Source organism: Panthera pardus, unplaced genomic scaffold (assembly GCF_024362965.1).
Source record: "Panthera pardus isolate Hobbes unplaced genomic scaffold, ASM2436296v1 HiC_scaffold_25, whole genome shotgun sequence".
NCBI classification, from domain to species: domain Eukaryota; kingdom Metazoa; phylum Chordata; class Mammalia; order Carnivora; family Felidae; genus Panthera; species Panthera pardus.
This window is the reverse complement of record NW_026526821.1, coordinates 64,154,317-64,181,930: the sequence shown is the minus strand read 5'-3', so window position 1 is coordinate 64,181,930 and position 27,614 is coordinate 64,154,317. Positions and strand designations below refer to the sequence as shown.

The 27,614-nt window shown below is 57.1% G+C and overlaps 1 protein-coding gene and 1 long non-coding RNA gene across 6 annotated transcripts in view; one reads left to right on the top strand and one right to left on the bottom strand.

Annotated features, from left to right (window-relative positions):
* The window catches only part of SIX3 (SIX homeobox 3), a 101,082-nt gene extending 78,202 nt beyond the window's left edge, over window positions 1–22,880 (bottom strand). For 3 of the 4 annotated variants that reach the window (XM_053890652.1, XM_053890654.1, XM_053890655.1), the window contains exons 1-3: window positions 22,776–22,880; window positions 14,309–15,125; window positions 12,304–12,463 (exon numbers count right to left, since the gene is read on the bottom strand). In XM_053890652.1, coding sequence (XP_053746627.1) covers window positions 12,304–12,463; window positions 14,309–15,125; window positions 22,776–22,830 — 1,032 coding nt within the window. In that variant the 5' untranslated portion in view covers window positions 22,831–22,880. Of the gene's footprint in view, window positions 1–10,985; window positions 12,464–14,308; window positions 15,126–22,775 lie in introns of those variants that run through there. The other variant, XM_053890653.1, reaches the window with a different exon arrangement.
* Window positions 17,296–25,983, top strand: LOC109278147 (uncharacterized). 2 transcript variants are annotated; one of them, XR_008417832.1, is made up of 5 exons: window positions 17,296–17,632; window positions 17,851–18,396; window positions 18,992–19,895; window positions 21,793–21,837; window positions 22,582–25,983. It is a non-coding gene; the product is annotated as an uncharacterized LOC109278147 (long non-coding RNA). The 2 variants fall into 2 exon arrangements; XR_008417831.1 differs by having other exon boundaries at window positions 18,992–21,080.
* The last annotated feature ends 1,631 nt before the right edge of the window (window positions 25,984–27,614 follow it).

Sequence of the window (27,614 nt, the reverse complement as noted above, 5' to 3'; positions counted from 1 at the left end):
TGACATGTCCAGTAGAAGCCTACACAGTGTGTGGACGTGCCAGGGAGGAGAAATGGTGTTTGGAGACAGGGGCCTAGTCCTGGGCCTGGGCAGTCCTCCAGCTGGATGGCAGGAAAACTTCTAGAAAGATAAATTTTCCCAGGAGGCTCTGTGGCTCCTCTCGCCCCAAGATTTATCTGCCTTCTCCAGCTTGTGTAGCAATCAAGACGCTAGCCCCTGAGGCTGTCCAGGATGCCACCAGCTTTGCCGGGCTGGCCCTGTGACTCTGTTCACCTTTCGTGGTTTACCCACTTCCGTGATTCACATTCCAACTCTTCCAACTTCCTCTCCTACCATGAACTTCTTTATCCTTAGAATATACACGCTCGGGGCGCCTGGGTGGCTCAGTCAGTTAAGCGTCTGACTTGGGCCAGGTCACGATTTCACAGTTTGTGAGTTTGAGCCCCGCTCAGAGCCTGGAGCCCGCTTCCGATTCCGTGTCTCCCTCTCTCTCCGCCCCTCTCCCACTCATGCTCTGTCTCTCTCTGTCTCAGAAATAAAAACATTCTTAAAAAAGGAATATACATGCTCAACCCAGTGAACCACATTCCCTTTCCCAAAACCTTTGGGGGTAAGATATGTTTGGGAATTCAGGATTTTGGAGGTTTCAGGAAGGTATATTCAAATGGTGCACGTATCGTATGTTATAACATACCAACCTCGGGGGTACAAAGCAGTACCTGTAATCAAGCACATTAATATTTCCACAGTGAAACATCTGATATCTGGGCCAAGTGGGATAAATGAGGGCTATAAATAGCCTCACATCAGTTTAGCTCAGGTTTCGCTGCCAAATAGTTTTGGCAGGAAATATAACAAACAAACAAGCCTAAACAAAGCTTTCAGAATTCTGGATTTGTAGAGAAGAGACTGAGGATCGGTATTTACGCTGCATAAGAGAGAACAAGGCAAGCAAACCAGCCCTAAGAAAATAAAAGGAAGAGGCTCCTCCTGTCCACTCCCTACCACCAACCTCCCCTCTGAGATCGCCTGGCATTGGAGCCTCCTGTAAGCAGTGTTTGGGACTCTGTAGAGTTATGGGCCACTTAACTAGCTGTGTGCTTAAGGCCAGAGACTAAGCCACCCTAAAAGTCTTAGTTTCCTGATCTCTTTAAGTGGGAAAGAGATTCCAAAGGCTCCTTTTACCTCTGACATTTTACCATTCAACTCAATATGTTAGCCAAAGCTGGTCATACTGTTCAGAGAGAGACAGTGTGTTCACCACCCAGAGCATCATAAGGACCACCCTCCAAAAAACAGCTCAGCACCCAGCGCCTCTCCCCCATGAGTAGAGGGGGGAGGTGGGTGCTGGGTAGGGATGGCGTCCTGCCAGGCAGACTGTCATCGTAGAAGCAGAGCCCCACACTTCACCTGTAAGAGACCCGGAAGCATGTGCAGGAGAAAGCAAGCCCTAGCAGCAGACGCATATTGCAAGTTCAGGTGGACAGCTCCAGGATCAAATCGTTAAGCAAAAGACAGGAGCTAGAAAGGTTAACCCAAATCGCACAGGTCAAGGTGGAGACTCCTTACAGACGCAAGACTGTGGATTTTGGTATAAAACAGGGCTTGATTCATCGCAGACCCCTTTAAAAGTAGCAAACGGCTACCCTGGGGTAAGAGGTGCTGGGGAAAAAACAAGCAGCGCGAAGCCCTGAAGCCCTCTCGCATGCGGCCTGCCCAGGCAGAGCCCGCGGCTGGCGCAGAGGACTAGGCGGCTGCGCGCCGCCGCCGCAAGGTGGCAGCAAAAACCCGCCAATGGCTCGCGGCGCGCTGCCTCCCGCCTCGGACCTGGTTTTACTTTTTGCCTGGGTTTGCACCGCTAGAGCAGAAGGGGTAACCCTTCAGATGGGGTGGAGGGCTGAGCGCCCCGGCCAGGCTCTCCCGGAGTTTTCTTTGGGTGTCATAAAGGCTCCTAACGTGGTGTCTGGAAACGTCTTGAGAGACTGGTGGAACGCAGACGCCCTGACCCACTCCCCCCTGCCTTACCGCCCTGGGCGTGGCGGGGGCCGGGGAGGAGGGGGGGAGGTTGGATCCAGTTCTCCCTCCCCCATCCTTGCTCTCTCTGCAGACAGGGTCAAGTCCAGGAATAGAGCTTTCCCACTCACAGCTCAGGCGGGAACGTGAGAGCGAGTCTGGAAGCTGAGGCTTCCGAGTCTCGCTCCCTGACACCTGTCACGCCCAGCCACCCACCCTCAGCAGACACGTGCGGGCGCCGACACCCACTCGCACAGACTCGCCCTGGTCACGAGGAGCAGACTGAGAGGCCGCAAGGTGCAACGGAAGAATAGAAGGACTCGGCGCGGAGAAACCGGAGTTGGACTCTGACTCATTCCATTTTTCTGGGGCTCTAAACCCGGGTTGGCGTCCAGTAACGGGACGCTAAGCTGCTTGGAAGCACCTCCTCCGCGTCGAAGCGCCGCGGCAGCCTGGAAAGCCTTCCTTGACGTTCCGGTGGCTCAAACGGAAGACCCCGGCGCCGGGCTGAGCGCCTCCCCGGAGCCCGCAAGGAGGACCACGCGCGGAAACGGGGCGCAGGACGGTGCGCGCGTGGAAGTTGCGCGGGACCCGTGGCGCTAAGACGAAGACTCTTCGGGCACGGAGAGGCGCGAGTCCTGGGTGTCCTGCTTCATCTCCAACCCTCGGGGACCCCTCGCGCAGGTCCCACTCCCACGCACCTAGGGTGCTGGTCTCCTCTGGTCACTCCAGCTACTCCTCGAGGACCCTTCAGGTGTGGGGCCTGCGACTCAAGCTTTCCCCCTTCCTCCTGTTCCCTAGCGCCCACTCGGAGAGGGTGTTACTGCGCAGCGGAACTAAAGCAGAAAGTGGTGGGCATGGGAGGAGACCCGGCCATACTGGGTGGGCGGTGGGTTTCTCAACAAGGTGCCCCACACTAATTGGCCCTTGGCATCCACCGACAGACCCTTCTAAGGAACATTGTGAACCATATGCGAGGCTAAAGGGCATGATGCTTCTGGAGAAATTGGGGGTCAGAGGATGAGATCCAGGATCAAGTCATAGACCCATAAAAAAAAGGGCAAGCACTGAAATCATGTCATCAGGGAGCCCATAGGTCTCCAACTGATCAAATCCTCCCCCATTTCTCCTTTTGAATGTCTTTAACTGGTTCTGCAGCTCAAGCCCCTTCACTTCTTGCCTGCTCATCAGAAATAGCCTCCTAATCCGCCTTCCAGTCACAGCCTCACTCCCTCCAGCCAAATTTCTGAAGCAGAGCTCTGGGTGGGACCACTTTAGCTCTCTACAAAGCTGCCTTTGGCTCCCCAGTGCCCATGGGATCAAGGCCACACAACTTGTGTGACCTTGTAGCTGACTCCCACTCACCCTTCTCTCAGATTTGATTACAAGTCTACTTATGCACCCAGGCACCAGCCACATCACCCTGCTCTAGAACCCGAACCTTCTCATTGCCTTGGCCCCCTCTGTTCCAGCCTGGCCTTCCCTCCAAGCTATCCAATCCATCTTTCTGGTCACAGCCACCTCGTTGAGGAGCCCATCCTGTTTCTATCCCCAAAGTTGTGATTAATCCTGAAGCCTCCACTCTCCAGGGCACTATATGCAACTACACTGGGTTTGTTTGTTTTTCAGTGATGACTTTAACCATCCACTGGACTGTGAGTAACTTGAAAGCCAAGCTCCACTGTGCTTGCCCCTGCATCCCTGGGTCTTATTTTTGGACGAAGTTGGATGTATTCACACCCACAAGCGCACGTCTGTCTGGACACTGTCCCCTCCCCCTCAGGCATATCTGCAGGTAGATGTGTCCAGAGGTCAGGAAATAAACATTTCTCTTCCATCTCATGGGAATCTGCACAGCAGTCTCACCGAACACTCAACAAAGTTCACACATACACACACTTCAGACTCAAATACACACCACGGACTCCCATGTACTGTGAAGCGTTGGTGGTTCAAAGTGGAGCTCAGTCCCATCTGGGAGAGGAGCCCGCTGAAATCTCTGCTCATCCTCTGGGCTTCAGAGGCCAGTCCCTGTAGGAGGTGCGTTTTGGTTGGGGCTACATCCCTGCAAAGTCCAAGGGCAGGGGCGAGTGGGGGAGTGCGCCCAGATAGGCAGAGCCTGAGGTGGCCGCGCCCCTTCCCACTGACTTTGCCTCATCTTGCGCTCTCAAAAAAGGATCTTAAGAAAGTATTTCCTCTCCTACCGGCAGCCCACGGGCCAAAAAGATTGATTGGAAGGGGACACCGGACGCACAGGTATGGCGGAGCATATGAAGGTAGGGGCTGGCTGTGTGACAGCGGCCAAGTCATGGCCCTCTCTGAGCTTCACTTCTCGTGTAATCAGAGCCGCCAACAACAGCTCAGAGACGTCAGTGCTGGCCGTGGTCTGGATTCCATACGCCCACCTGTGTACTCGTGTCTGTCGGTCCGTCCTTCCTCCCAGCCCGGCCTGGCCAGGAGGAGCCAGCGCGTCCTGGACGAGGTGGGGACGGGCAGGAGGCAGAGGCCCGGTCAGGCTGCAGAGCCAGAGGCGCGCGCGCCCGTAATTAGCGGAGCGTTCAGTCATTAAGAGGCCCTGCTAAGAATTTCTGTTTAATAATGGTCGCAAATTAGTTATAATGGTAAATAGTCATCTCAAAATCCAGCAAACTAAAGCCAGTGCCGTCCTGGAAGGGCTCCAGGCCGCCCCCAGGCGCGGGCCCGGCTATCGCCCGGGTCGGCCCAGCACCACGGGGATCCCGGTGCGGAAAGGCGGTGCGGCCTGAGGAGCGGGGAGTCGGGCCGGGGGAGGGGGGTTTCGGCCGCAGCGCCTCCCAGCGGCCCGAAAGAAGAAAGACGGAGTCCGAGCCTGCGACGCGGGGACAAAGGCCCGGCGAGAGAGCGCCGCGGAGGCCGGGGGGCGGAGCGGGGAGTCGGGGAGCGCACACCCGCAGAGCGGAGTCGGCCTCCTCCCAGACCCCCGCCCCAGGGGCCTGCCTCCCACACACACAGCCCGGCTCTCGCTCACCTCTGGGCCTCGCCACTGCCCCTCAAACACGTTTATTAGGTTCTGGACCGCACGCACTCTCCTGCCTTCACCTCCAGGGGTCCAAGAACCCATCCCTGGCCCCGAGCCTCACCTCTTCCAAGGGGAGAAGAGCAGCCGGTGTTTCCTGATCTGCAGCGACCCCAGCCCCACGGCCACATCCATCCTCCCGCAGAGAGGCTCTCCGCCCTGGGCGGGGCAAGCCCAGCCTGAGGAGATACCAGCAGAGGTGGATTTCCCTGTGCTTTTCTTTCTTGCCAGCACCTTTCTGTAAAGTCCTCAGTGTCTGAAGGGTTACACTCCTGCGGGCTAAGGCCCTTTCCTTTCCCAAAAAAGAGTGTGGGCAGATCGGTGAGAGTCATGAGCTTATTTGTAGAAAGTGGAGAGAGCTGGCTTGGGCGCGCAGACGCGGCCCTGTTCTGTGCAGGGGGAGGTGGAACCAGTGTCTACTCTGGGAGGCAGTTTGTGCGGGGGGGGGGGGGGGGGGGGCTGTGTGTGTCATGTGAGTGCAGTCGCCTGTGGGGGTCTCCGAGAGTGCAGTGGGAGGGGGGAGGCTGCTGCTGAATGCAGAGAGGGCACCTTAAGGGCTAGCCTCTTCTGGGCAGAGGAAGCTGCCTGTACCCCCCAGCCCCCAGCCCACCAGGGGAAGGGGTATGTGCCCCCCACCTCATAACACTCGCAGCGCTCAGCTCACTTCCCAGGTCCCACCTGCGCTGAGTCCTCGTGCTCCCGGGGCACTTGGTGGAGACTGAATTGTTCCTGTGCTCACAGCCACACCCTCTCCCCAAACACGCCTGGTCTTCCCCCTGCTTGAACCCAGGAAGTAGTTGCTCCCCAGTTTCCCTCTCCCTTCCTGTTCCTGACTTCCCCACTTTTGCTCTCAACCTTGCTCTCATTTCTCTCTCTTTCTTCTCCTTTTTCTCCCTTCTCTACAATTTCTCTCCCTCTTCAATAGTCTCCTTTCCCTTCTTGCTCGGTAAAACAAATGCCCCTGAGCATTTGGTGGGGGGTTATAAAACGAAGCCCCCCTTTTCCTGGCCGTTCCAAAGATCAGCCAGGTTTCTCTGACAGTGTTTATTGAGTTCTCTGCCTATCTTTGGGACTCCAGCCTCCTGGTGTGTGTGGGTGTGTGTGTGTGTGTGTGTGTGTGTGTGTGTGTTGGGAGTGGGCGAGGTTGGGCAAATGGGAAGCCTCTCAGTGTCTAGAGTCAGGCAATGTGGTTTGGGGGTTGAAGTGCCTCTGGGGGGCATTTCTTTTATGTCTTTGGGTTGGCTCATGCATGTTGTGTGTCTGAAGGCTTCCTCTTACCTATCCTCTGTGTGTTTGTTTTGGTGGATGGGGAGAGGCTGTGTTCTCCGACTGTGTTTATTGCTCATCTGCCCCCTTTCTTATACGGGAACTTTTGGCCCCAGCCATTATATATAGCAGGCGGCACACCAAATGTGTAGTGGTGCTAATGCCGTTTTATGCAGACATGTTTCTTTTGTGGTGTGGATAGCTCTGCAGAGGGTGCGGTTGTGAGACGGGGCATGTTTGTGTGTGCATCTGTGCAATTTGGAGCGCGTGTGCCCTAGAGAGCATGCCTGCAGGAGAGAGGGAGGATGGTGAGTTCTTGTGTTTGTGTGTGAGGACCGATGTAGAATCTGTAAAGAGGACATCAGAAAGGCAGCCCTGTTTTGTGTAGGGAAGGAGGTCTATGGGGGCTGCAAAGGTTGTTCTGGGGGCAGGTGGGTGTACAAGGAAAGGACTATAGTGGGTTTGTGATGAAATGGCTTGGGGCTGAGGTGTGTGCATAACACGTGAGTTGAGGGGTATATTTGTGTCGATAATTGAGTGTGTGTGTGCCTGTGTGGTGTAGCCCCGTCCGCCTGGCTGTGCCAGCTTGCTCCTGTGGAGCCCCGCCCGACACTGCAGAGCTCAATCAGCCGCTGCATGAATACACTCGAATGGAAAGTTGTGCTCAGCTGACCGGAGAAATCGGAGCCGGCTAGCACTGCTCCCCTCCTCCCTGGCTCCCTCCTGTCCTTCCTTGGGCTAGGCCTACGCACCAGGGCAGAGGAGGCTAACTCAGCTGGGACTGAAAGGGGCCAAGGTGGTGGGTAGCCGGGCGGACCTGAGCTCAGGGAGCTGGGGGCACGGCACGCACCCCAGGGGCTGGGCATCTCATCCTCGGTGCTTGGGCACGCAGGGGATAGGTGAGGGCCAGGGAAAGCCTCTGAGGCAGCAGCGGATGCTCCAGGTGACAGCCACACAAAGACCTAGGCGGGGACCTAGGTGGCCACGGAGGCGCAGAAAGACAGGGAGAGGGACAAGAGACTGGGTCATCCCCGCTGAGGGAGGCCAAGTGCATCCAGTGTGCCACAGGTCTGAGCTCCAGCAACTCTAGTGATGGACTAGGTCCTGAGTGTGCCAGGCTGGTCACTCCTCTTTTCAAAAGAAGCTGAGGGAGCTACTCTGTTGCCACAGCCCACGGTAAGGTGCATGTTCCACCCCAGTTTGGCCCATCTAGGCTTGGGCCTGGCCCTCTCATCACATCACTGGAGCCCTCCCTACATCCAAAGTCCAGCCAGCCCTGGCTGGTCCCACCACCTCCAACCTGAGGCCCAGCCTGAACCAGCCAGGCTCCTATGCCTCCAATTCCACTATCGATCAGCATCCCCACCCCACGCCGTGGCAGCTTCCAGGTCATTTCATTTTAATCAGCTGTACGTCTCACTTGGGATGATCAGCTGTGTTGGCGCTGGGCAGTCAATTCTGCAGGATTGGAGGAAGGCAAGGAGAGGGGCGGGGTGGGGTCTCAGGACCAGATCCCGGGGAGGGGGGCAAAGAGGAAGCGGTGAGCAGGCTGGAAGAGGTAGACTGGCCTCTCTAACCTCAGGCAGGCAGCTTTTAGAGGCCAGGGACTGGTACAGATTTTTTCCAGTTTTGCTTCCCATTCTGCAGCTGGATTGCCATTGTTTTTCTTTGAGGGAGGCAGGAATGAAGAGAATAGCCCCAGGTTGGCGGTTATTCTTCAAGCCCCTTATCCTTAGGGTAGGCAGCCCAAGTACACAGAGGCCAACGCGCACAGGGAAGACTCAAGTGCTCTGGCTGGGGCACCAGGCAGAAGTGTGCTGTGCACAGAGCAGGGTGCACACAGGGTGTGTATGCCCATGCTCAAGCCCACCCATGGGCTGTCCTGGGGCCAGACAGACAGGAGGGATGGTTAATGTTGAGGCCTGCCTTCCCAGGCTGACAAGGCTCATGGGAGTGCACACAGCAGCACATACACTGTCCCCAAGGCACAGTCCACAGGGTTCCCAGGCCGTGGGGGGCTGTGCACAGTGGCTGAGCTGGCTTTTCCACCAGCAGGGCTTCAGTCGGGCCCCACCCTCGAGCTCTGCCCTGGCTGCCCCTGGGATGTTGACCGCCTTGGCCATGGCTTTGAGGGACCCTGAAAGAGAATGGGCAGGCAGCCCATAAAAGGAGAGATCTGGCTGGAAATGGGGCCTCTTTTCTCTCACTCTCATATTTAAAGGGGCAGGGGCCAAATCCAATGTAACGTCCGTAGTGATCGGGGTAAAAGGGCAGACTGGGGAAGGCAAAGAGCCCAACTCCCCCTCTGCCCTCTGGTCAGAGTATGCCAGTTATGACCCCTGCCCCATTCCTTAAACGCAGAGGAAGGTCAGCTAGGGGTGGGTAGCCTGGGAGTCATATCCGTGGGTTGACTAGAACAAGGGAATCCACCAGAATGGAGACCCACGAGACACGAGTCCACTGCACCGAAAGGCTCTGCATACACAGCATCCTGTAGTTGTACCCGAGAGCCACTTCTTGCAGAACTAGGTAAACAGAAACTGCCCAAGCTATACACAAATATCTACAATATAGGCGACATAAAAGAAAACACATACTGGACACATTGGTGCACTATGATGCACTGTGATATACACACATGTATATCAAACACGCATGCGTGCACACACACACACACACACACACACACCCCTTTATATGCAGACCTTGATTGCACAGTGGAAGGCCAGGCTTCCGCATTGCATACATCTTCAGTACTCACAACAAGCACTCATACCTCTCCTGCAGAGAATCTGTAGGTAAGGTCAGAAAGTGCACAGTAGAGTATTGGTGTTTGTACAGATCTGAGTAGAAACACAGGATATGAGAGAGAGTGATGGATGCTAGATAGGAAGACAGACAGGTAGCAGGTGACACCCAACAGAGCCTAGGTCTCCAAAGCTGAAGGTTGCTATGGAGTCTGATCACCTGTTTTCTGCAGTAGAGAGAGAGAAATGGGTACTGGACACTCCAAACTCGCTTTCTTTCTCTGATATGTTGAGACAAGGAGGCATTTTAACTCCACGAGTTTGTCCTCTGTCCCCAGACAAAAAGGAGTCCGCTCCCTGGTTCACCAATCAAAGCCCCTCCAGAAGTCACTCTCCATCAGTCTCCATCAGCCACCCTCTCCTTCCACCCATCAGTTCTGGTTAGTTAGTCCGTTGGGTAGGGTCCATCCACAGCCTCTATACTGTCTGAGGCAGCCCCTTCTCTGGATTTCAGGTCCAAGTTCTGGGTCAAGTATGTGCCAGTACATTTTAAAATGCAGGTCTGGGATAGGGCCAGTTATCTCAGGCATTGTGCTGTGTACCAGAACAGAGTCTCAAGCTGGGTAGAATGCAGCAGCTCTTCCCCAAAGTCCTGCCACCTAGGTCAATAGTGCCTGAAGTGTGGCATCATGAGGAATGTTTCCCAGAGCAGTGAATGCATGCAGAGATTCTGACACTGCGTGCCAGACCTCAGAACTTGGAAGCTCTCGAGGTCATCCGGATGCCCTGGATCTAAGGACACACACAGAAACCTTCCCCTGCAGGCAAGCTTGCCCTGGGTGCACAAGGCCCCCCTTACGCGCACAGGGCACCTCTGGGCCTGGCGGCCTTTCTGTCCAGCCAGGCCCTGTGTAAACCCCATGGCGAGACTGGGGATGGGGACAAAAGGAAATCGGAAGTCAAAATTAGTTTGGAACCAGGCGCGAAATTCCAGGCACGTTTCTCCCTAATCCTCCTCGCTTTGGAAATTAGACTTTCAAGTGAAGGCAAGTTTTCTGAAATTACCTCTTTGGCTCCTCGGGTGCAGGCTGGCCTGGCCCAGAGCGGCAGAGGCTCAGTGAGCCACCCCATCATAGGGAACTGTGGGGCCGGCGCAGGGTGGGGAGGCCTGGGGCAGGCGGGAACCTGGTTAGCAAAAGGCAGTGAGTTTTTTGGTTTTCCTTTTAAAGTGTAAACCAACTGAAGTGTCTTAGGGGCTGGAGAGAGATTCCACTTGATCCCAAAAGACGGGAAGGAATTTCAAGGAGACAGATGGAGATCCGTAAGGCAAGTCAATACAGTCACACGAGTGGCGAGAAAAAGGTCGGTCCCTAAACTCCTCACACTACCTTCTCCTCTGCTCTCTCTACCCTCCGCACCCTGGCTACTGCTGCCCCTCACTCCACCCCACAAAAAGAAGATAAAACCTGTCAGCTCTGCTCTGGATGGGTGAATGGTTGGTTTGGTGACCTTGTGTGTTTACCCTTAAATAACAACAACAACAACAACCACAACAACAACCACAACCACAAGATGCCAAATACACCCCCAAAGACCCACAAGGGCCGCAGGAGGCTATAATTCCTGCGGACCACGGCCTGGCATCTTTGCTGAAGAAACCTGCCTGAGCCCCCCACCCCCTGCGCCCTCTGAGCCTTTCCTTCAGGATTTGGCTTTGGTTCTTTTCCGAAAGGCCTGCCCCCATCTTCCCCCCAACCCCCACCCCCACCTCCAGGAAAAAGCTCACCCCCAGCCTTAAAATTCTGCCCCAGTTCTAGTATCGTAGTTGGAGCGGAAGTGAAGGCCGGGCGCTGCACCCCCCCGGGCTGCGCACAGGGGCGGACAAAAACACCAGTCTCCGAGAGTGATAAGAAAATGGAGAATACTGTATTTGCTTTAGAAAGTTTTTACATATAGATAAACACGCAGTTAAGATAACAGTAAAAGCGCCCTACGGGGAGTGAGAGATATCTCCAAAGCAGCTAAGAAATACTTGGAATAGCTTTTGCATAAGAATACTACGGTCTCACTCTCCGCTTCTGCTAGCGACGGGGTCCCTCTGCCTAACCCAGACCGCCATGCCACGCCTTGACTGCCAAGTCGACGCCAGGAACACCGAGTGGGAGGGGAACCCCAAAAAGGAAAGAGACAGGTGAGCGGGGAGGGCAGAGGAAGTGGGGGGGGAGAGAGAATGAAAAGGGAAGAGGAGAAAAAGCAATATCATATACAGGCAATTTCTACACATATATTACAAACTGGGAAAATGACCGATCATTAAGATATACATAATTCATATAAAATTTTGAAATAAAAATAAAAATCTGTTACAGTCATAACTATTCTTTTTCCACATTTATAACCAGTACCCACACAGGCAGTGACAGAGTAGAGAGAAAAAGGTGCTTACGAAGAAAATGATTGTCTGCTGAACAAAAAACAGAAGATTGCATCTTGTTTGACCAATACTTGGACTTAAAAACAGAGAAAGAAAGAGAGCGAGAGAGGAAAGAAGAGAGAGCGAGCAACAAAAGGCGAGAAACATTTGCTATTTCCCTCTCGAGGAGTTCTTTTTTTTTTTAAACAAATTCCGAACAGAGATGGCGGTTTTATTTTTTTTTCTCTTTTTGTCTGTTTTGCTTTTGTCGTCTTGTAGTCGTGGTGGTGGTCGGTTTTTGTATAGTCGACTCTTTTTAAATCGTTTTAAACTAGAGAGAATATTTTCCCAGATACAAATAAATCGTCATGCAGGTGGGGTGCCGGGTCCGTGGGAACCGAAAGGAGAAGCCGTGCTTGTCCTAGAAAGTATACAATTGTCACCTCTTTTATGTTTTCTGCCCGCAACATCAGCGTTTGTGACTGTCTGTCGGCGTCGCGGTCCTTTGGGGTGGCCGTGGCGGTAGATGGTGGTCGGGGTTGTTGATAGTTTGCGTTTCGTTTGTTATTTTTCTTGGTTTTTATATATTTTTGGCTGGGGTAGAAGTGTATGTGTACGTGTGTGTGTGCGTGTGTGTGTGTGTGTGTGTGTGTGTATGATTGTGTATCCTGATTTCGGTTGGTTCTGGGGCTGGAGGAGGAAGAAGAGGAAGAGGAGGAGGGCGAGAAGGAGGAGGAGGGGAAGGAGGGGGAGGGGGAGGAGGGCGGCCTTGGCTATCATACATCACATTCCGAGTCGCTGGAGGTTACCGAGAGGATGGAGGTGCCGGTGTCCGCGCGCTCCGTCAGGCTGGACACGCTGGTGGTGGGGCTGGCCGCCGTAGACGGCGACTCTGCCGAGCCGTGCGTGGGGCAGCCGGGCTCGGCCAGCGAACGCATGCCGCTCGGTCCGATGGCCTGGTGTTGGAGCCTGCGGGAGACAGAGAGCGGCACCAGCCCTTGAGACAGCGGCCCCGCCACAGAGCTCCGTCAAGCAGCCTCCCCGCGCCGGCGGCCGCCGGTGCTCCCCAATCTCCCCAACCCCGCGCCCCCCGCCACCACCCCTGACTCTGCTCTCTGCGCTCATTACTTCTCGCTACCACCCCCCACCCCCACCCCCGCCTCCAAGCACCCGGCTGCAGAGCCCCCCAGCGCCGGTCTCGGCTCCCTTCTCTCCTTCCCGAGGCTCGCTGGAGCTTCCCAAAGCTTCCCAGTTCGCAGCCGGCCTCAGAGGAGAGGTAGAACCCGAGGCCGGACGCCTGGGGAGGCCTCCGGATGCAGCGTCCCGAAGGAGCAAAAGTCTGAGAGGGACAGGGTGCTTCTTCCTTCCTCCCCAGCCCCTGGGACTCTTCAGACTGAGCCGGCTGCCGGGAGCGGTCGGTCCCCGCAGCGCCTCCTGTCCCAGCTCCCCCAAACACACCCAGAGCTGCGGGGTGATCGTCCGCAGCCTCTCCCGGGCAGGACACGCTGGCTTTGCTCTCTGAATCCCTGCGCTGAGCGCAGGAGCAGGGGAAGAGAGAACCGAGGAGCCGGAAGCGGAAAAAGTGGGGAAGAGGAGCAAGAGAGAAAGCAGAGAAGAAGGCAGGAGCGGGTGCAGAGCAGTCTCCGTCTGTCCCTTTCGCACCAGGCAGCCGCTGCCCGAGCCTAGAGTCTCTGAGTTCCTAAGAGGAGGCCTTCCCCTGGTCCCCGGGGAACTCCCCCTCTCAGGCGAAAACGTGGCTCTACAGGCAAGGGTGAGAGGGCGCGGGGCTCAGGCCTGGGCCACGTAAACACAAACACACTCGCTCACTCCGGGAACTCACACCGGGCCTCAAGCCCCCGGCAACTGTCAGCAACTGGGGCTCCGCTCCCTGCGGTACATCAGGCCCAGAGCCTTTGCAGGCTAGGTAGGGACACAGGCTCCTTACCAGGGCTTTTACCCAACTTCCTCCCATCCCCCTTCCCTCCCATTCCGTGCCCTTTCCTCCTCCTCTTTCTTCTAGTTCTTTTTCTCCCGACTTCCCCCAGGCCCAAGTCTGCTGACTGGCCAAGCCCAGTCAACTTTGTGACTTTGTGGCCAACTTGCTGGTAGTGGGGTTGCTCCTATTCCTGGTGGCTTCCCAAGTTAATGTACCAAGGGGATGCTCCTTGACTGAGGCTTGGGGGCTAGCACCTGCATGCATGTACACACACACACACACACACACACACACACACACACACACACACGGCCTTTCTACTCCCAGCCTGATTTTCTTGCTTCCCGTCAGGCAATTTGCAATGAAGGCCTGCTCAAAGGTGGCCACCGACCTTTTTCATTTTGTGGCAGAGACCCAGGTTCAGTTTCCTTTCCATGACATTGTGGATTCCTCCTGGGTTTTTGCAATGCATGGAAATAAGAACCAGATGGCAAGGACTGCTTTCCTTCCTTCCCTGTCTGTAGGCTCCAGAGGAGTGCCGAGCTGTGGAAGGGCTGAGCAGGTAGCAGGGTGCAGCAGGGCTAAGGTGCCCAGGGCTGGGACCAGGGGCCGTGGGCACTCAGGATCTCTCCCTCTCTCTCTCCCTCTCTCTCTCCACCCTGCCGAAAGCCCCTCTCCGACAAAGCAGCCAATAATCCCGCTGACCGTCCCTCTTCTGTGCGTCTGGGCAAGCAGAAACTTTTCTCCAACTGGCCAGGGGTCGCGGCTTCTCGAGTGCCCGGCAGCCATTGGCACCCTGCCCCATCCGCCCCCATTTCAACCCCTCTCTCCCTCCCCAGCCCGGGAGACGGTAGCCAGGCCGCGGGCCCGCCACTGACCTGTTCTTGGCCGCCGCGGCGCGGTCGCGCTGCCTCCGGTTCTTAAACCAGTTGCCTACTTGTGTGGGAGTGAGGCCGGTGGCCTGCGCCAGTTCGCGTTTCTTGCTGGGGTTGGGGTAGGGGTCCTGCAGGTACCACTCCCTCAGCAGGCTCCGAGTCCGCTCCTTGAAGCAATGCGTCTTCTGCTCGCCGTCCCAGATGGTGCGCGGCAGCGGGAACTTCTTGCGCACGCGGTACTTGTCCACCGGGCCGAGCGGGCGGCCGCGCAGCTTCTCGGCCTCCTGGTAGTGCGCCTCGAGCCACATGGCCTGCAGCTTGCCGTGAGACTCCTTGGTGAACTTGTGGTTCTCCAGGATGTGGTAGAGGTCGCGGAAGTTGCCCGTGTGGAAGGCGACCACGGCGCGCGCGCGCAGGATCGACTCGTGCTTGTTGATGGCCTCGCACGCCCCGGGGGCCACGGGCAGCGACCAGAGGAAGCGGCCCAGCCGCTCGATGTCGCCCGTCTCCTCCAGCGTCTCGCAGACGCTGGCCACCTGCTCCGGCGAGAAGTTGAGGGTGGGCAGCTGGAACATGGACAACTCTTCCGGGGGGGCCCTGGAGCCGCCGCCGCTGCCGCCGCCGCCTGCTCCGCCAGCACCGCCGCCTCCCGCACAGTTCCCGCCGCCGCCCGCGCCGCCGCCGCCGCCGCCGCCGCCCGCACCGTTCCCGCCGCCGCTACTCGCCAGAAGTAGGGAGCGGTGATGAGGATCGGCGAAGTTTGGCAACAAGAAGTGGGAGGAATAGAGGTCTAGGGGGGAGCGGAATACCATGGACTGACCTGAGAGGAGAGGAGAAAATTCAGGGAGAGGAAGAGAGAGGGGAGGAAGAGGAGGAGAGGGGCGATGAGGACCAGGAGGAGGGAGAGGAGAGGGGGGAGGAGAAGGAAAGGAGGGGGAAGCAGGAGGAGGAGGAGGGGGAGGAGGAAGGGCGTAAGGGACACCCACACCCCACACACATCCACACACACACACACCCGCGCAGCCACATAGAGAGGGAGGAAGGAGAGCGGCCCGGTGCGCGCGCGCAGAGAACCCGAGACAGAGAGGGAGAGGAGAGGGAGAGGGAGAGGGAGAGAGAGAGAGAGAGAGAGAGCGAGAGCGAGAGCGAGAGAGAGAGAGAGAGAGAGAGAGAGCCAACCACCGCCGAGTCAAGATTCAGCGATTCCACAGCAATCGCCCTAATGACAACAGCCTCATAATATCTCCCCTAAATCCACAGTGAGTGCAGCATTGAAACATTTTGTTTCGCTTTTCTATTGGTCTGCGGCGTGTCGTTGTGGCGTTGCCACGGCAACCGCTGCCAATCACTGTCAGCCCTGCCAATCAATACCGAGAACGTAAGGACGGTTTTACCACTTACCCAGAGTTGGGGGGGGGGGGAGGGGGAGAGGAGGGAAAGAGGGAGAAGGGGGAGAAAGAGATTTTTTTTTTAATCTTTGCAACTCTTAATCTCGCCACTTTCTCTCTCTCTCTCTCTCTCTCTCTCTCTCTCTCTCTGTCTGTCTCTCTCAGCTCCCTTCTTCCCTCTTCCCCAAAGAAGTTGATCCAGAAATTCAAAATGCCGTGGGCATAGAGTTGTTGAATGGGATGAGCAATTAAAGGGATTTTTGTCGGGAAGTGAGAGGCTCCCCATGCCGCCTGAAGGCCGAAGGCCAGCCCTCAAGTAGAGCCCGAGGGCCGGCCGAGCAGGCACGGTTTGCACACGGTGTGCACGTCGGGCTGTCTCTTTCTGCCTATGTGAGCACTAATACTGGTGAGGAAGAAAGAAGAGATGAGATCATGGGGCCCACCGCACGCTGACCCTAGCTGCTGCGGCAGGGTTCCCGGATTTCGGGGGGCACCTGGCGCCTGAGAGGCTGAGCTCAGGCCCCAGGGTGTTGGAAGCCGCTCTGGCCTCCCCCGTCCTGGTTCATCGGCCACGTTTGCCTCGATTTCATCTGCATTGGATTCGGCCGGCTTCTCTTTCCTCAGCTCCGGGTCAAGGAGCTTTGATTTCCCTTATTGCCCTGTATTTTAAAATACCAGCATAAATAACAGTACACTTCTTTTTATCTTGAAAGGCAAGCCACGTCTTTGTTTCCCCCTAGACTTCAGCTGTGTCCCCTGGGAGCTGAGAAGTCTGGAACCCTCTGGAGCCCCCTGAAATGCCTGCTACCTCTACTCCTCCAAGAAGCTCTGGACTTGCCTACCAGCCCCAGAAGGACAGTCAAACTTTGGAGGCTTCCCCAAAGAAGCGGATAGGCCTGAACATTGCATGTTTGCTCATATTTTAAAGGAAAAAAAAAAAAACAACTAATTTACCTAAGCAAAGTAACATTACAAACCTAAAACAGACCCCAAAAAGTCCATAGGATACAGAGAGCCCTTCCTCCCTCTGGCCACGGCAACCCCCCCTCCCCCACTCCCAGGGGCCGGTAGGGGTATTTATTCTAAGGTATGTTGCTTTTAAGAAGATGTAATCAGCATCTTTAGCGGGGTCTCCCTTTGTGAGGCCTCTGTAACTATGGAAGTGTGATTTACGCAGATTTGTCGGGGTCAGAGACGTCTTTCCCCTGAGCACTGTGTATATTTAGACAGGACTCGGTTTGGTGTTAAAAAGTGTATATTTTGAATGAGTTCACACACAGTAGCCAACAATGCCCACATTGTCGGCCCGTGTACAACGCGTATTGAAACGCAGCGTCCAGACTTCAACTAATCTGCCCTCAATAAAGCTGAAATAATTATCCTAAGCTGCCTTTCCAGAAGAAAAATCATTGAGGAATTCAAAACTCTTTAAAAAAAAAAAAAAAAAAAAAGATCTTTTCTACATTCCGATGCAGATCGGGGGGCGAGGCACAGAGTCCACACCACTTTGGAGATCTCAATGAGGGAGGAGAGAAAGAGATTGAGCGAGAATTTAAATGGGAAACCTAACGTGACTAGGGCTGTGAGCGTCCCACCCCGAAACCCTGAGCTCGGGCCCTGCTTAGGCCCTGACTCCTGCAGAGCCAGGCCTCCTGGAAAGAGAAGTGCAAGTTGCTGTTGGAGTCTCTCCTCTGGCAGGGAGGGTCTGGACTGGGCGTGGGGGACGATACCAGCCCGCTCAGCCCCAGGCAGCTGAGGGTTGCGGGTCCTAAACCCCACGACAGAGACAGAGAAATATTCGCTCAAAGGGAAGACCCGCCAAGTCCCACTTCGGCTGATCTCTCCCTTCCAACTATCTTGCTTCCAACCGCGAGGACTTCTCCGTTCAGCTTCGAAGCTCTGGGCGGTCGTTCACGGCGGGCCCAGAAAGAGCCCTAAGGTTGGGACACAAAAACAGACGCTTCATCTTTTCTTCCCGATCCCTTTCTCTTGTAGGGGAAGGATTATAGGCTGAGGGGTGGGAGGGGGAAGGGGCAGGAGGAGGAAGCGGGGGAGGAAGGAATGAAAAAGGGGAGGGGAGTGGGTATTGTGCCGCGTGTGGGGGGAGAATTCCTACGGGTGGGTTTCCGAATATTGTGTTCAACTTTTTGAAAGCAGCTCGTGACCCCGAAACTGCATCCCCTGGAGCCGAGGACCCAGGCGCCGGGCGGGCGGGTGAACCCAACCAGTCCCCTCCCCGTCCTCACAACCCCCGCCTCCGGGTGGGGGCGACCCAGCCTCTCCCCGTTGCAGCCCGGCCAGCCCTGGAGGGAGGCTGGGCAGGTGCCGCGGGCTCTGCCGAAAAGTGCTGAAATCAAAAACCGTCGCCACTCAAGGAGAGTTGAGGCAAATGGGGCCGAGGCTCCGCTCGGCGACACCCCGGCCCCCAGCCTCGGCCCGGGGCGCCTGCAGACGCGCCGCACCTCGCCTGCTGGGGTGGCGACCGCGACTCGGGAGTGCAAAGCCTGGCGGAGGGCGGCTGCGAGGCGCGCAGCTTTGTGCGCCGGGACAGAGCCGGCGCGGCGGGGCCGGCGGCCAGCCCCGGGCTGTCAGACTCCCCGCAGAAGCGAGCTCCGCGCCGCCCAGGGAGCCAGCCTCGCGGCCCCGCTGCCGCCAGCGCCTCTCCCCTCTGGCCCGAAGCACGATGTCCGCCTCCGGGAGCCTGTAAGTTGAGAGTCCAGAGAGCTGGGTGTTGGGGGGAGGCGGGGCGGCGGGTCTTACGCGCGGGTGACTGGACCGGCTCCCGCTGGAGCTGGGAGCGCAGGCTCCATAGGGTCCGGGTCTAGTAGGTCCCCCTGGCCGCGTGGGGGAGGGGACTGTGGAGCACCCGAGCTTCCCCTCCCAAATTCCCAGGCGCTGGGCGTTGGAGAGGGGGCGTAGGAGCAGAAGGACCTCGGGTTCCGGGGCCCGGGCGCCTTTCACGCCGCTCTGGGGGCCCGAGGCTTTGAGCAGAGCGAGGGAAGGGAGCTGAGCCTGAGGGACATCTGGAAGGGGTGGCGCGCAGGGGGGCGCCAGCACCCTGGGTCTCTCAGAGCGTGGAGATCCGGATGAATGGGTCAGCCCGCGGGGCCCATACTTCTCCCCTGCCCTCTGGCCGCTCAGACTCCCTGATCTGGGACTTGGAGCCCATACAGGCCGAGGTCACAAAACTGCCCCCATCGTCTCTGCTTTAATCTTGGGCCAGGCAACCGGCAGGACTGCGTACAGGTGGTGCGGGGAGAAAGGGCGTTTGAGCTGGAGAGTGTCTTTCTATTGCTAGGACCTGCGGGGCATTTATTTACAAAATCAGCCCCGACCCCAGCAGTCTCAACTCCACCGGGAGAGGTGTCTGAGGACTCACTTCGTGTTTGGCGTTACCGGGAAAGCCCAGAGGTCTGCAAGCCTCCCGGCTGGAGCAGCTGCACCCATTAGGCCCTGCTCAGCTCCGTAAGGCCGGTTCGTCCCGGGGGGCAACGGCCCTTCCGGCCCCCAGGACATCGGGAGGCGAGGGCTGTTTGGGCCTCCCCGCAAGCTGCAAACTGAGGCGCCAGGCGCGGGCGGCGGAGGAGGGCGCAGGGGAGCGCAGCACGTAGGCGGGGAGGCCGAGAAACCCTTCAAGGACCCCGATTACTTTCCTTTGAATGAAAAACAACAACAACAACAACAACTGCTCCCTCCCAGCGCCTCCGCCCCCCCCCCCCCCCCCCCCCCCCCCGCGCCTTAGCCTCCGGGGACCCGCGCTCCGAGCAATTGTCGCTCGGGACAGTAAACACAGCTCAGTTGCCTCAACTTTCTCCGCACATAAAAGTTCCTGGCGTGCGGGGAAATTTGAATATTTGATCAGCCCCTTTGAGTGACCCTCATTAGCTTGGCGCCCTGCTAAGGCTCCGGCATTGCAAGAAAGCTGCTGGGCCCGGCATTTGTATGCCTTGTTAGCGCTGCTTAATGAAGCTGCCCCGACCGCTCAAAGGCGGCCTCCGGGGCCGGCGCTGCGCACCTCTCCGCACCCCGCTCTGCCTAATGAGCCCCACCGCCCGCTGAAGGCCTCCTCGCCCCCCACATCCTCAAACAAGAGAAGTTTGGCTCAGTCTTGGGCCACCGCACCTCCCACTGCCAGGCCCAGGAGAGTGGGCCCAAGCTGGGTCCCAGCTGGCTGTAGTGACCCAGGTGGAAGAGGGAGAGAGGTGGGAGACTTTGGGGTTGTGAGTCTTTTGGGCTGGGGAGGAGGGTTGTGGCTTCAGGTTCCAGTCCAGGGAGTGCACTGCCACCCTCTCCCAAGAGGCCAATTTCCAACCATTTACCCGGGTTCCTTTAAGATGCACTGGACTAATGTTGGGGTGGCAGAGGGCAGATGTCCAGGGGAGGGTCCGTTTTCCACCCTCCTCCCACACCACGTTCCTTTGGGCTCCACTGCCCGGGAGGCTGCCTATGTCTTTGCAGGGATCTCTTTAGGAGAGCCAGAACGGATGTGCTGGGGAGTGAATTTGAGCAGGGGTGGGCACGCTCCTCTTCAAACCATCATTGCCTCTCCACCACAGACCCCAAACAATCAAACACAGTCGGCACTGGCAACTACAGCACTACAGCCTACCTTGAACCAGCCCCCATTCCCCCAGAGAACCATGCCTTCTCTGGTCTCTCTTTACTCATGCTTCCAGTCCTTAGGAAGCCTAAAGAAAGCACTTGAAGCAGGGCCCCCCTGTACAGGACCAACTTGCTGCTAGGGCAAGATGGGACGAAAACAAGCCCGAAGGGGAGGAAGAAAGGGGGTACTTTGGAAGGAAGGAGGACCAAAGCCACCATCTACTTCCCCTTGCCTCCGTGGGGCAAGTGACAAGCCAGCGAATCTAAGGAGGCCCAGGACCAGTTGTGTTTCAGTCCTCTGAAAAAGGAGTAGACTCCCTCTCTGCCCCTTCCCATGCCCTTTTGCCTGGACAGGTGTCACTAAAGGTCCCTTCTTGCGCACCCAGTTCTTGGACTTTGGAGGGCTTGGGGAAGAGGCTTCTTGCAGACCCACGTTCTTGGGACTTCTAGAGGTACCCCCCACCACATGCCCACAATCCCTCAGATACACAGCAGGCTAACCAGGTTGGTAGCCTCAGGACCCTATCCCAGGGTGGCCACCTCTAGGAATGAGTGGCACCCAGCCAGTCCTCACCCTCTGCCGACAGGCCAGCAAGGCCCTGGGATAGCAGAGCCTCTAAGTCCATCTGGTCTGCTCCTCTTTCTTTCCCCCAGCTCAGCTGGCATGCCCCGCCCCATTTCCCATCCCACGACCCCCTAATTTAAGCCCAAACTGACGATCTTTAAGGATCATCTCTGCACTGGGCAAGATGGTGCCCGGGTCTTGATCCATCCAAAGGGCAAAGGTAGGAGCGGGCAAGCGAGGGATGAACGATGTTGGAGAGAAAGGGGACCTAAAGCGGGGTAAAGCCTAAGGCCAGGCCCACCAACTGCTCAGGGGAGGAGGTGAAGGGAGGGGGCTAAGAGTCCGCAGGCTTCGGTCGGGGCAGCAGGGACCTAAGGCGTCGGCGTGGGGGGCTAGATCCAGAGGAGAGGGGCGGGGAGGCGGGGGTCGGGGGAGCGCGCAGGACGGAGGGGGGGGGGGTGCGGCTCTTTAAGAACCACACCACTGGCAGGAGAAGCGCGCGGCCCGGTGCTGGTAGAGCATTGACCCCGAAGGGGATTTAGCGGGAAGGGAGCGGCGGGGCTCCGGTGGCTTTGTCCGGGGGCGACCAGAGAGGCCGAGGCACAAGAATAAGGAGCGACCGCGTCATGAAAGGCCGCGCCGAGGCGGCGGCGCTGCTGCTCTTGACTTCTGAGCAGGGCTTAGAAAGCTTGTCCTGGCTTAAGCCGAACTGCGAGCGCTGGGCCCTGAGCGCCGAGTCCGCGGGCTCCGAGACCCCCGGCCTCGGAGCCACGGAATGAAGGGAACTGGGGTGGCAAGGGTGCTTTTGGCTCTGCAGCTCCCTGACCCTAGCGCAGAGCTGCTAGCCTGACTGGCCGCTCCAGGGCAAGGCCAGAGAAAGAATTTTCTTTTTCCAACTTCGGCTTTTGGTTTTGTGTGTCCACTTGGAGCAGCTCCGGAACTGACCGACCCCAAATGGATTCCCAACAGGTGGCCGGGTAAGTCCACTTAAAAATTCTGGTCATACTATCAGCTCCTCCACGGCCTCCTTCCTTTTTCCCTCCCAGGTCCCCCCCCCCCACCCCACCCCCGGGCCTCTCCGAAACCCCGTGCTCCTTTCCGGGGTGAAGGCAGGGAGGATGGTGGTAGTGGCGATGAGAGGCACCCTCTCCCTGGGGGTCCTCGGTCCCCCGGTTCCAGCTCAGGATTGTTGGCTGGAGGGCCCCGCGAGGCTCCACCCAGTACCCCCAGGTCCCAATCACTCTTAGCTCCGTTGTGGGCCGTGATACCCCAAGGTGTGTGTGTGTGGCAGGGGGTGGGAGAGGTTGAGTATGGGAGGACACGCCGCAGCATTTCGCCAGCGGAGACAACAGGAAGGGGGCGGGGGGCCCCGTGGCCCGGCGGCCTTTGTGTGTGGGGTTAAGGCAGAAACCCAACTACACACCCTCTTTTCTTCGAGACCCTGGATCCGGCCCGGGGGAGCCCGCGCCGGCTGTACAATAGCCCGCAGAAGGGGTTCTTGGCAGCCGGGGGTGGGGATAGGGTGGGGGAGGTGGAGGGGGCGAGCGGAGGGAGGAGGGGGAAGCTGAGAAAGGCAAAGGCAAGAAATCCCCGGCGTCCGAGTGAAAAGTCGGAAAATGTCCTCGGAGCGCGCGGGAAACAGAGGCGCGCGCGCGCGCTCGCGGGTTCACATGCTCTCTGTCACCCACTCTTACACACGCATTCACACCCACTCCACACAGGTAACCCACGCACGCGGACCTTTCAAGTGCTGGGTCGCGAGCCTCCGCGCGCAAGCCGAGCCGCGAGCAGAGCCACCCTCCTACTTCCCCAGCTCCCCGGCTGTCAAGAGCCCTGCCGCCTGGCCACCGGTGCCCGGAGAAGGACGGGGGGAGCTGGGAGAGCCCCCAGGGCTGGGGCTCTGGGAGGATCTTACCTGCGGAAAGGTAAGGGAAGCCGGGAGCAGGAAGCAGCGGCGGATAAATATTCATTAGGAAGTGTAAGTGTCTCCTTTTAAACTGCGCGGCGCGCGCTCTCGCTCCTCTCTCTCTTTCCCTCCCTCCCTCTGTCCTCTTCTGAGGCTCTCTCCCCCTCTCACTCAGCCTCCCCCCCCCCCCTTTCCTGCGAAATGCCGAGTGGATCCCCGTCTAGCTAACCTGTTGGGAAGCCTGAGCCCTGGGCAGCGCCTCCACAGCTGTTTGCCTTCGCTCTTGGGGAGCGCGTTCCCCATCCACCCTCCCTTCTCTCGCCCAGCCCCTCACCCCTCCTAAATTACTACATCATTAGCTTTATTTTCCGGCGTGGAGGGGGGGGGTGGTGGTAACGGCACAGCCCGATGCACCTCCTCAAAGCAGGGCGAAAAGCCGTTGCTGAGTCTGCCCCACAGCCACATCCCCACCCCACATCCCCACCCAGTCATCTTTCCTCCCCTCCCCCCCCTCCTGCCATCTCCACCTCCATCCTGAATCAGCCTAACTCCCCATCCCTCCTTCCCTTGCCGCCAACAATCCGATCCCCGGCTGGGTCAGCAATGAGATGCCAGGTCTGCAGGTTCAACGCGCGCCTTGATTGGAACTTCACCCTGCATTGGGTGCGGGGGTAGCTCTCTGAGTCCCCCTTTCCCACGTAGGTTTTATAGCTTCACCCTGAGTGGGCACCTGGGCATCTTAGGTCTTATGATCAAAACACCGGGCGCACTCTCAGGCCCTCGCCTCGCCAGGCCTCAGGGTCCCCGGGCCACAGCCTTATGGCCGGACTTGGAAGGCTGCGTGGAAGGCGGGGGAGAGGTGGCCTCACTTTATGCGATTGCGCAGTAGAGACAGACCTACCGACTGACTGACTGACAATGGCTTTTTACAACAAACTGACCTGAAGTTAGACGCAAGTCCGCGTCTTTCTCCCTCACCCTCATGAGAAAACACATCCACAGGATTCCAGGACCGCACACGTCCCCGCAGGATCCCTCTGAGCATCGCTTGCAGCAGCAGGCGAGCAAGCACTCACACACCCCATCCCCACCCCCGCACTCCCCAGGCCAACCCTCCAGCGGCCCCGGAGACTAGAAGGTGGGCGGGCTGGCAAAGCGGCTCCCAGCAGAGGTATACAACGCAAGACTGCTACCAGACGACCTTGGCCACCTTTCTCCCCACTCCAGCCCCCTAGACCCACTCCAAAGGCTTCAAGAGACGGCGTGGTCCCAGGTGCTTGGAGATGGCTGGACCCCGAGCTCCCGCTGCCTGCTGAGCTCAGAGCTCCGAGGTGGGGGCGGGAGGAGGGGCCGAGGGGGCGGGCCCAGACAAGTTCCCAGTTACAAATACGGCTGCTCTCACGAGGCCTAGGAGGAGAGCTTCGCCCCCAAAGACTCGTAACGCTGGCCGAGAGGCACCGTCACGTCCACTCTTGGGTCCCGCACCTTCCCCAGGATCCTGGGGCTCTTTCGGCCATTTGGTGGCCCGGGGATGGAGCGGGGTCTCGAGCCTCTAGGAGACCTAGAGAACCCCCCCTCCCCCCCCCCACCCCCCACCATTTGGCCCCGCCAAAATCCACCAAGACCAGTCCCAGCGGCTGTTTCGACCCTTCCAGAAGGGAGTGGGAGGCAGGATCCTTGGAGGGTCTGCCTCTTCCTGGAAAGTTGAGAAGTTGGGCACATGAAGATGTAAGAGAGGCCTAGAGGGTCGGCTAGGAAACCCTGTTAACCTCTCATTCCACCCTAAGGCCCAAGTTTGCACTTGCACACCTTCCTCCCCAAGCAGACCCAGCAGGTCGCATGTCAGGCTTGAGCAGAGTCACCTGACAGTAAGTACAGGGAACATACATGCAATTGTAACTGAGTACACGCGGTGGAATTAGAGGAACACTGAAAACAGAATTTGAGGAAAAAAAGAAACGTCCACAGACATTTCCAGTGCGTGGTCCGGTTGTCCAGATGCAGACAAAAGCCACAATGCCCACGCGGAGTGACCCCGGCCACAGCGGGAGAGTGCACCGAGTGAGGATGCAGGCTGTGAAGCCAAGGGCTTCCTGCTAGAGGGACGTTGGTTCCCGAGGGAAAAACTTTGTTGAGCCGACTGCGTGAAAGGTTTCAGGTCAAGTCCAGGAGACTACCTACAAAGAGCACCTCCTCCACCCCAAAGCTGGCCCTTTCCCCTTGCTCTGGGTCAGAGACACCCAGAAGAGGGCAATCCAGGAAAGATCCATCTGGATCAGCATCATTTATTTGTTGTTATATTATTGGTTTGGGAGATTGCATTCTGAAGGAGGATGAGGAGAAGAGCAGAGGCGCACTTCAATGTCAGGAGATTCCTAATACCTAATGGGAACTTTGGGCTCTAATCAGGTTGGAGAATCCGGAGGGTCCCTTCCACTCCTCTTATGCTAAATTTAGTCTTTAAAAAAGAACATTAGCCCATCTGCACGTCTTCCTGCCTTTTCCCTTCCATCCCAGTCCCCTTTGTGTAAAATAAGTCTGCAAAAGAGCACTCCAAAGAAAATTGAATTATTTGGTTTATTAGACTACATTTCTTTGTGAGATATTGAGAAGTTCTCCCTCACCTACTCCCCTGTCCCAGGAGAAAGTCCTCGTCCAGGCCATTGGGGGTGGGGGATTGAAGAGGCGGGATTGATTCCCAGAGTAGCTTCCCTGGAAAGGCCCAAGCAAGTGCACAGACTTGTTTTTGGTTTCAGCTCTGTTCGCCTGCCCCGTCCTGGTGAACCTTCCAGACAGTAGCCATCATGGTTTCCCTGCAGAAGAGGCAGGCACACTGGATGCAATGATGCCCTCCCCTCCCCAATTGTCTCTCTGAAAGTAGAGGGTAAGTTTGGGAAGATTCTTTCAGACAAAACAAGAGAAAAAAAAGAGGATGCTCTGGGCCAGCAAGTCGGATGACCACCCTCCAAGGGGGCAGAGGAAGGTCTGTCTCCTGAAGAAGAGATGAACCATCTGGAAAACACTGCAGGAGGACACTTTTAAACAAATGTGGTTACCCTAGAAATGGAGGGGGGCTGGGAGTATGAGTAGGGAAGGATTTCTTCCCTTTGGGGGACAAACATTGTGTCCTTTCAATTTTTCCCAAAGATATATTTAATTCCTGGAAATTGTAGTGTTTGTTCTTGTAGATGTTCTAAACAATAAAGAGTGAAAATCATTTTAGACTCAATCTTCCTTGGAAGGGCATTTTCTTCCAAGACCTTTTTCTTTCTCCAGGTTTGTTTTCCTTATTCCCTAATAAGAGTCCACCTGCTGATATGCTTCAGGAAGAGACTATGACAGAGAGCGAAATGAGTAAGGAGACCATCACTCCCAAGCCGGGAGTCACTGCCATTCCCCATAGCTGAGACTCGGGACACAAAGAAGCAAACTCCTTTACCTTGAGGGCATTTCTCCCCTTTGAGTAGTTTATTCAGAGCCTTTCCAATAATACATAACCACCAGCATTTTAGAGTTAAAGATGTTTGTTACTACTTACCAATTAATTCTACAAGATTCTTCAAACTCTGCTTGTATGATTTAGAAAACCGCACGTAGGTAGCTAAAGTCGTTGTAACATTCATCACTCAAGCAGAAAAGCAGTTCAGTCTCTCATAGCCCTAAGTGCCCCATGCACGGTCGCTGGAGAGAATTTATTTTTCTGTGTTTCCTAAAAGCCCTTATCACCTCTGCCGGAGCCACAGGACTCAGGGCAAAACCGGAGAGGTTTGCGACCTCTTGAGTGGAGCGCACTGTGTTGTTAGGGTTTTTTTGTTGTAAGGAATTCTTAGTGATAGTGTGAGGCTCTCTCCGTCTCCGTCTCTTTCTCTCTCTCTCTCTCTCTCTCTCTCTCTCTCTCTCTCTCCCCCTTTCCCTCTCTCTCTCCCCCCTCTCCCCCCTCCCCAGATGAGTCCGCCCGGCTGCCCGCCTCTTCCTCCGAAGAATGCTTCTCCCTAGGTAGACGCAATCCATTTCCGCTGCCCCGGGCAAAGGGCTGAACGTTGTCCGGTCCTAAACTGGGGAAGGAAAGGAAGGGCGGTGTGTGCGGGTTGGGGAGGGGACAACCATCACCTTCGACAATAAAATAAAATAACCAGATACCCCATTTAATCCCTTCCATTAACAGTGTCAGTGCGCTAGAGAGGCCGTCTCACCTCCAAAGGTGTCTTCACCCCCGGAGGGCCCAGGCTTCCCGTCGCGGCCCAACACTGGGCCCGCGCGCCCAAGAGGAGGTGCTCCGACGGCAAAAATCCCATACATTTTTAACTGCAGTGATTACTAAATTAATAGCAGGCACTAAGACAGATGTCAAAACGTCTTGAAAATGTTTATCTGTGAATAATTGAGAAGGTGGTGGGACGCATTATCTGATTGTGTAATGAAATATGTATGAGGAACAGCTGTTTGCGACAGTCCCCTCCCGCCGCCTCCTCAGCTGGGGGCCCTTCCCCTGGAAGCAGGAGCCTCGGCGAATTTGGTGGCCCACTTGGGAGCCCGCTCAGCCCCTCCGGGGTTGCTGGCAGAGCTGTGGCTTTAGCGGCTCCAGAGTCACCCTGTTCCCATGCGTAGGACCTCCGCATGGGTCACCCCCCCAGCCTCGCTCTTTTGGCTTTGGTGGCGGCATGAGGCTTAGCCGCCGGTCGAGCCACCTTTGAAGCCCTCGGGCGGGCCGCGGGCTCGGCAGGCGAGACCCAAGGAGAGCCCGGGCTCGGGCGGCGGAGGCCCGGAGGCCGGGGGCCTGGCGTGCGGCGGCGGAGCGGCGCGGCCTGCTCGGAGGCTAGGGCCCGGGGCTCGGCGGCTCAGCGGGGC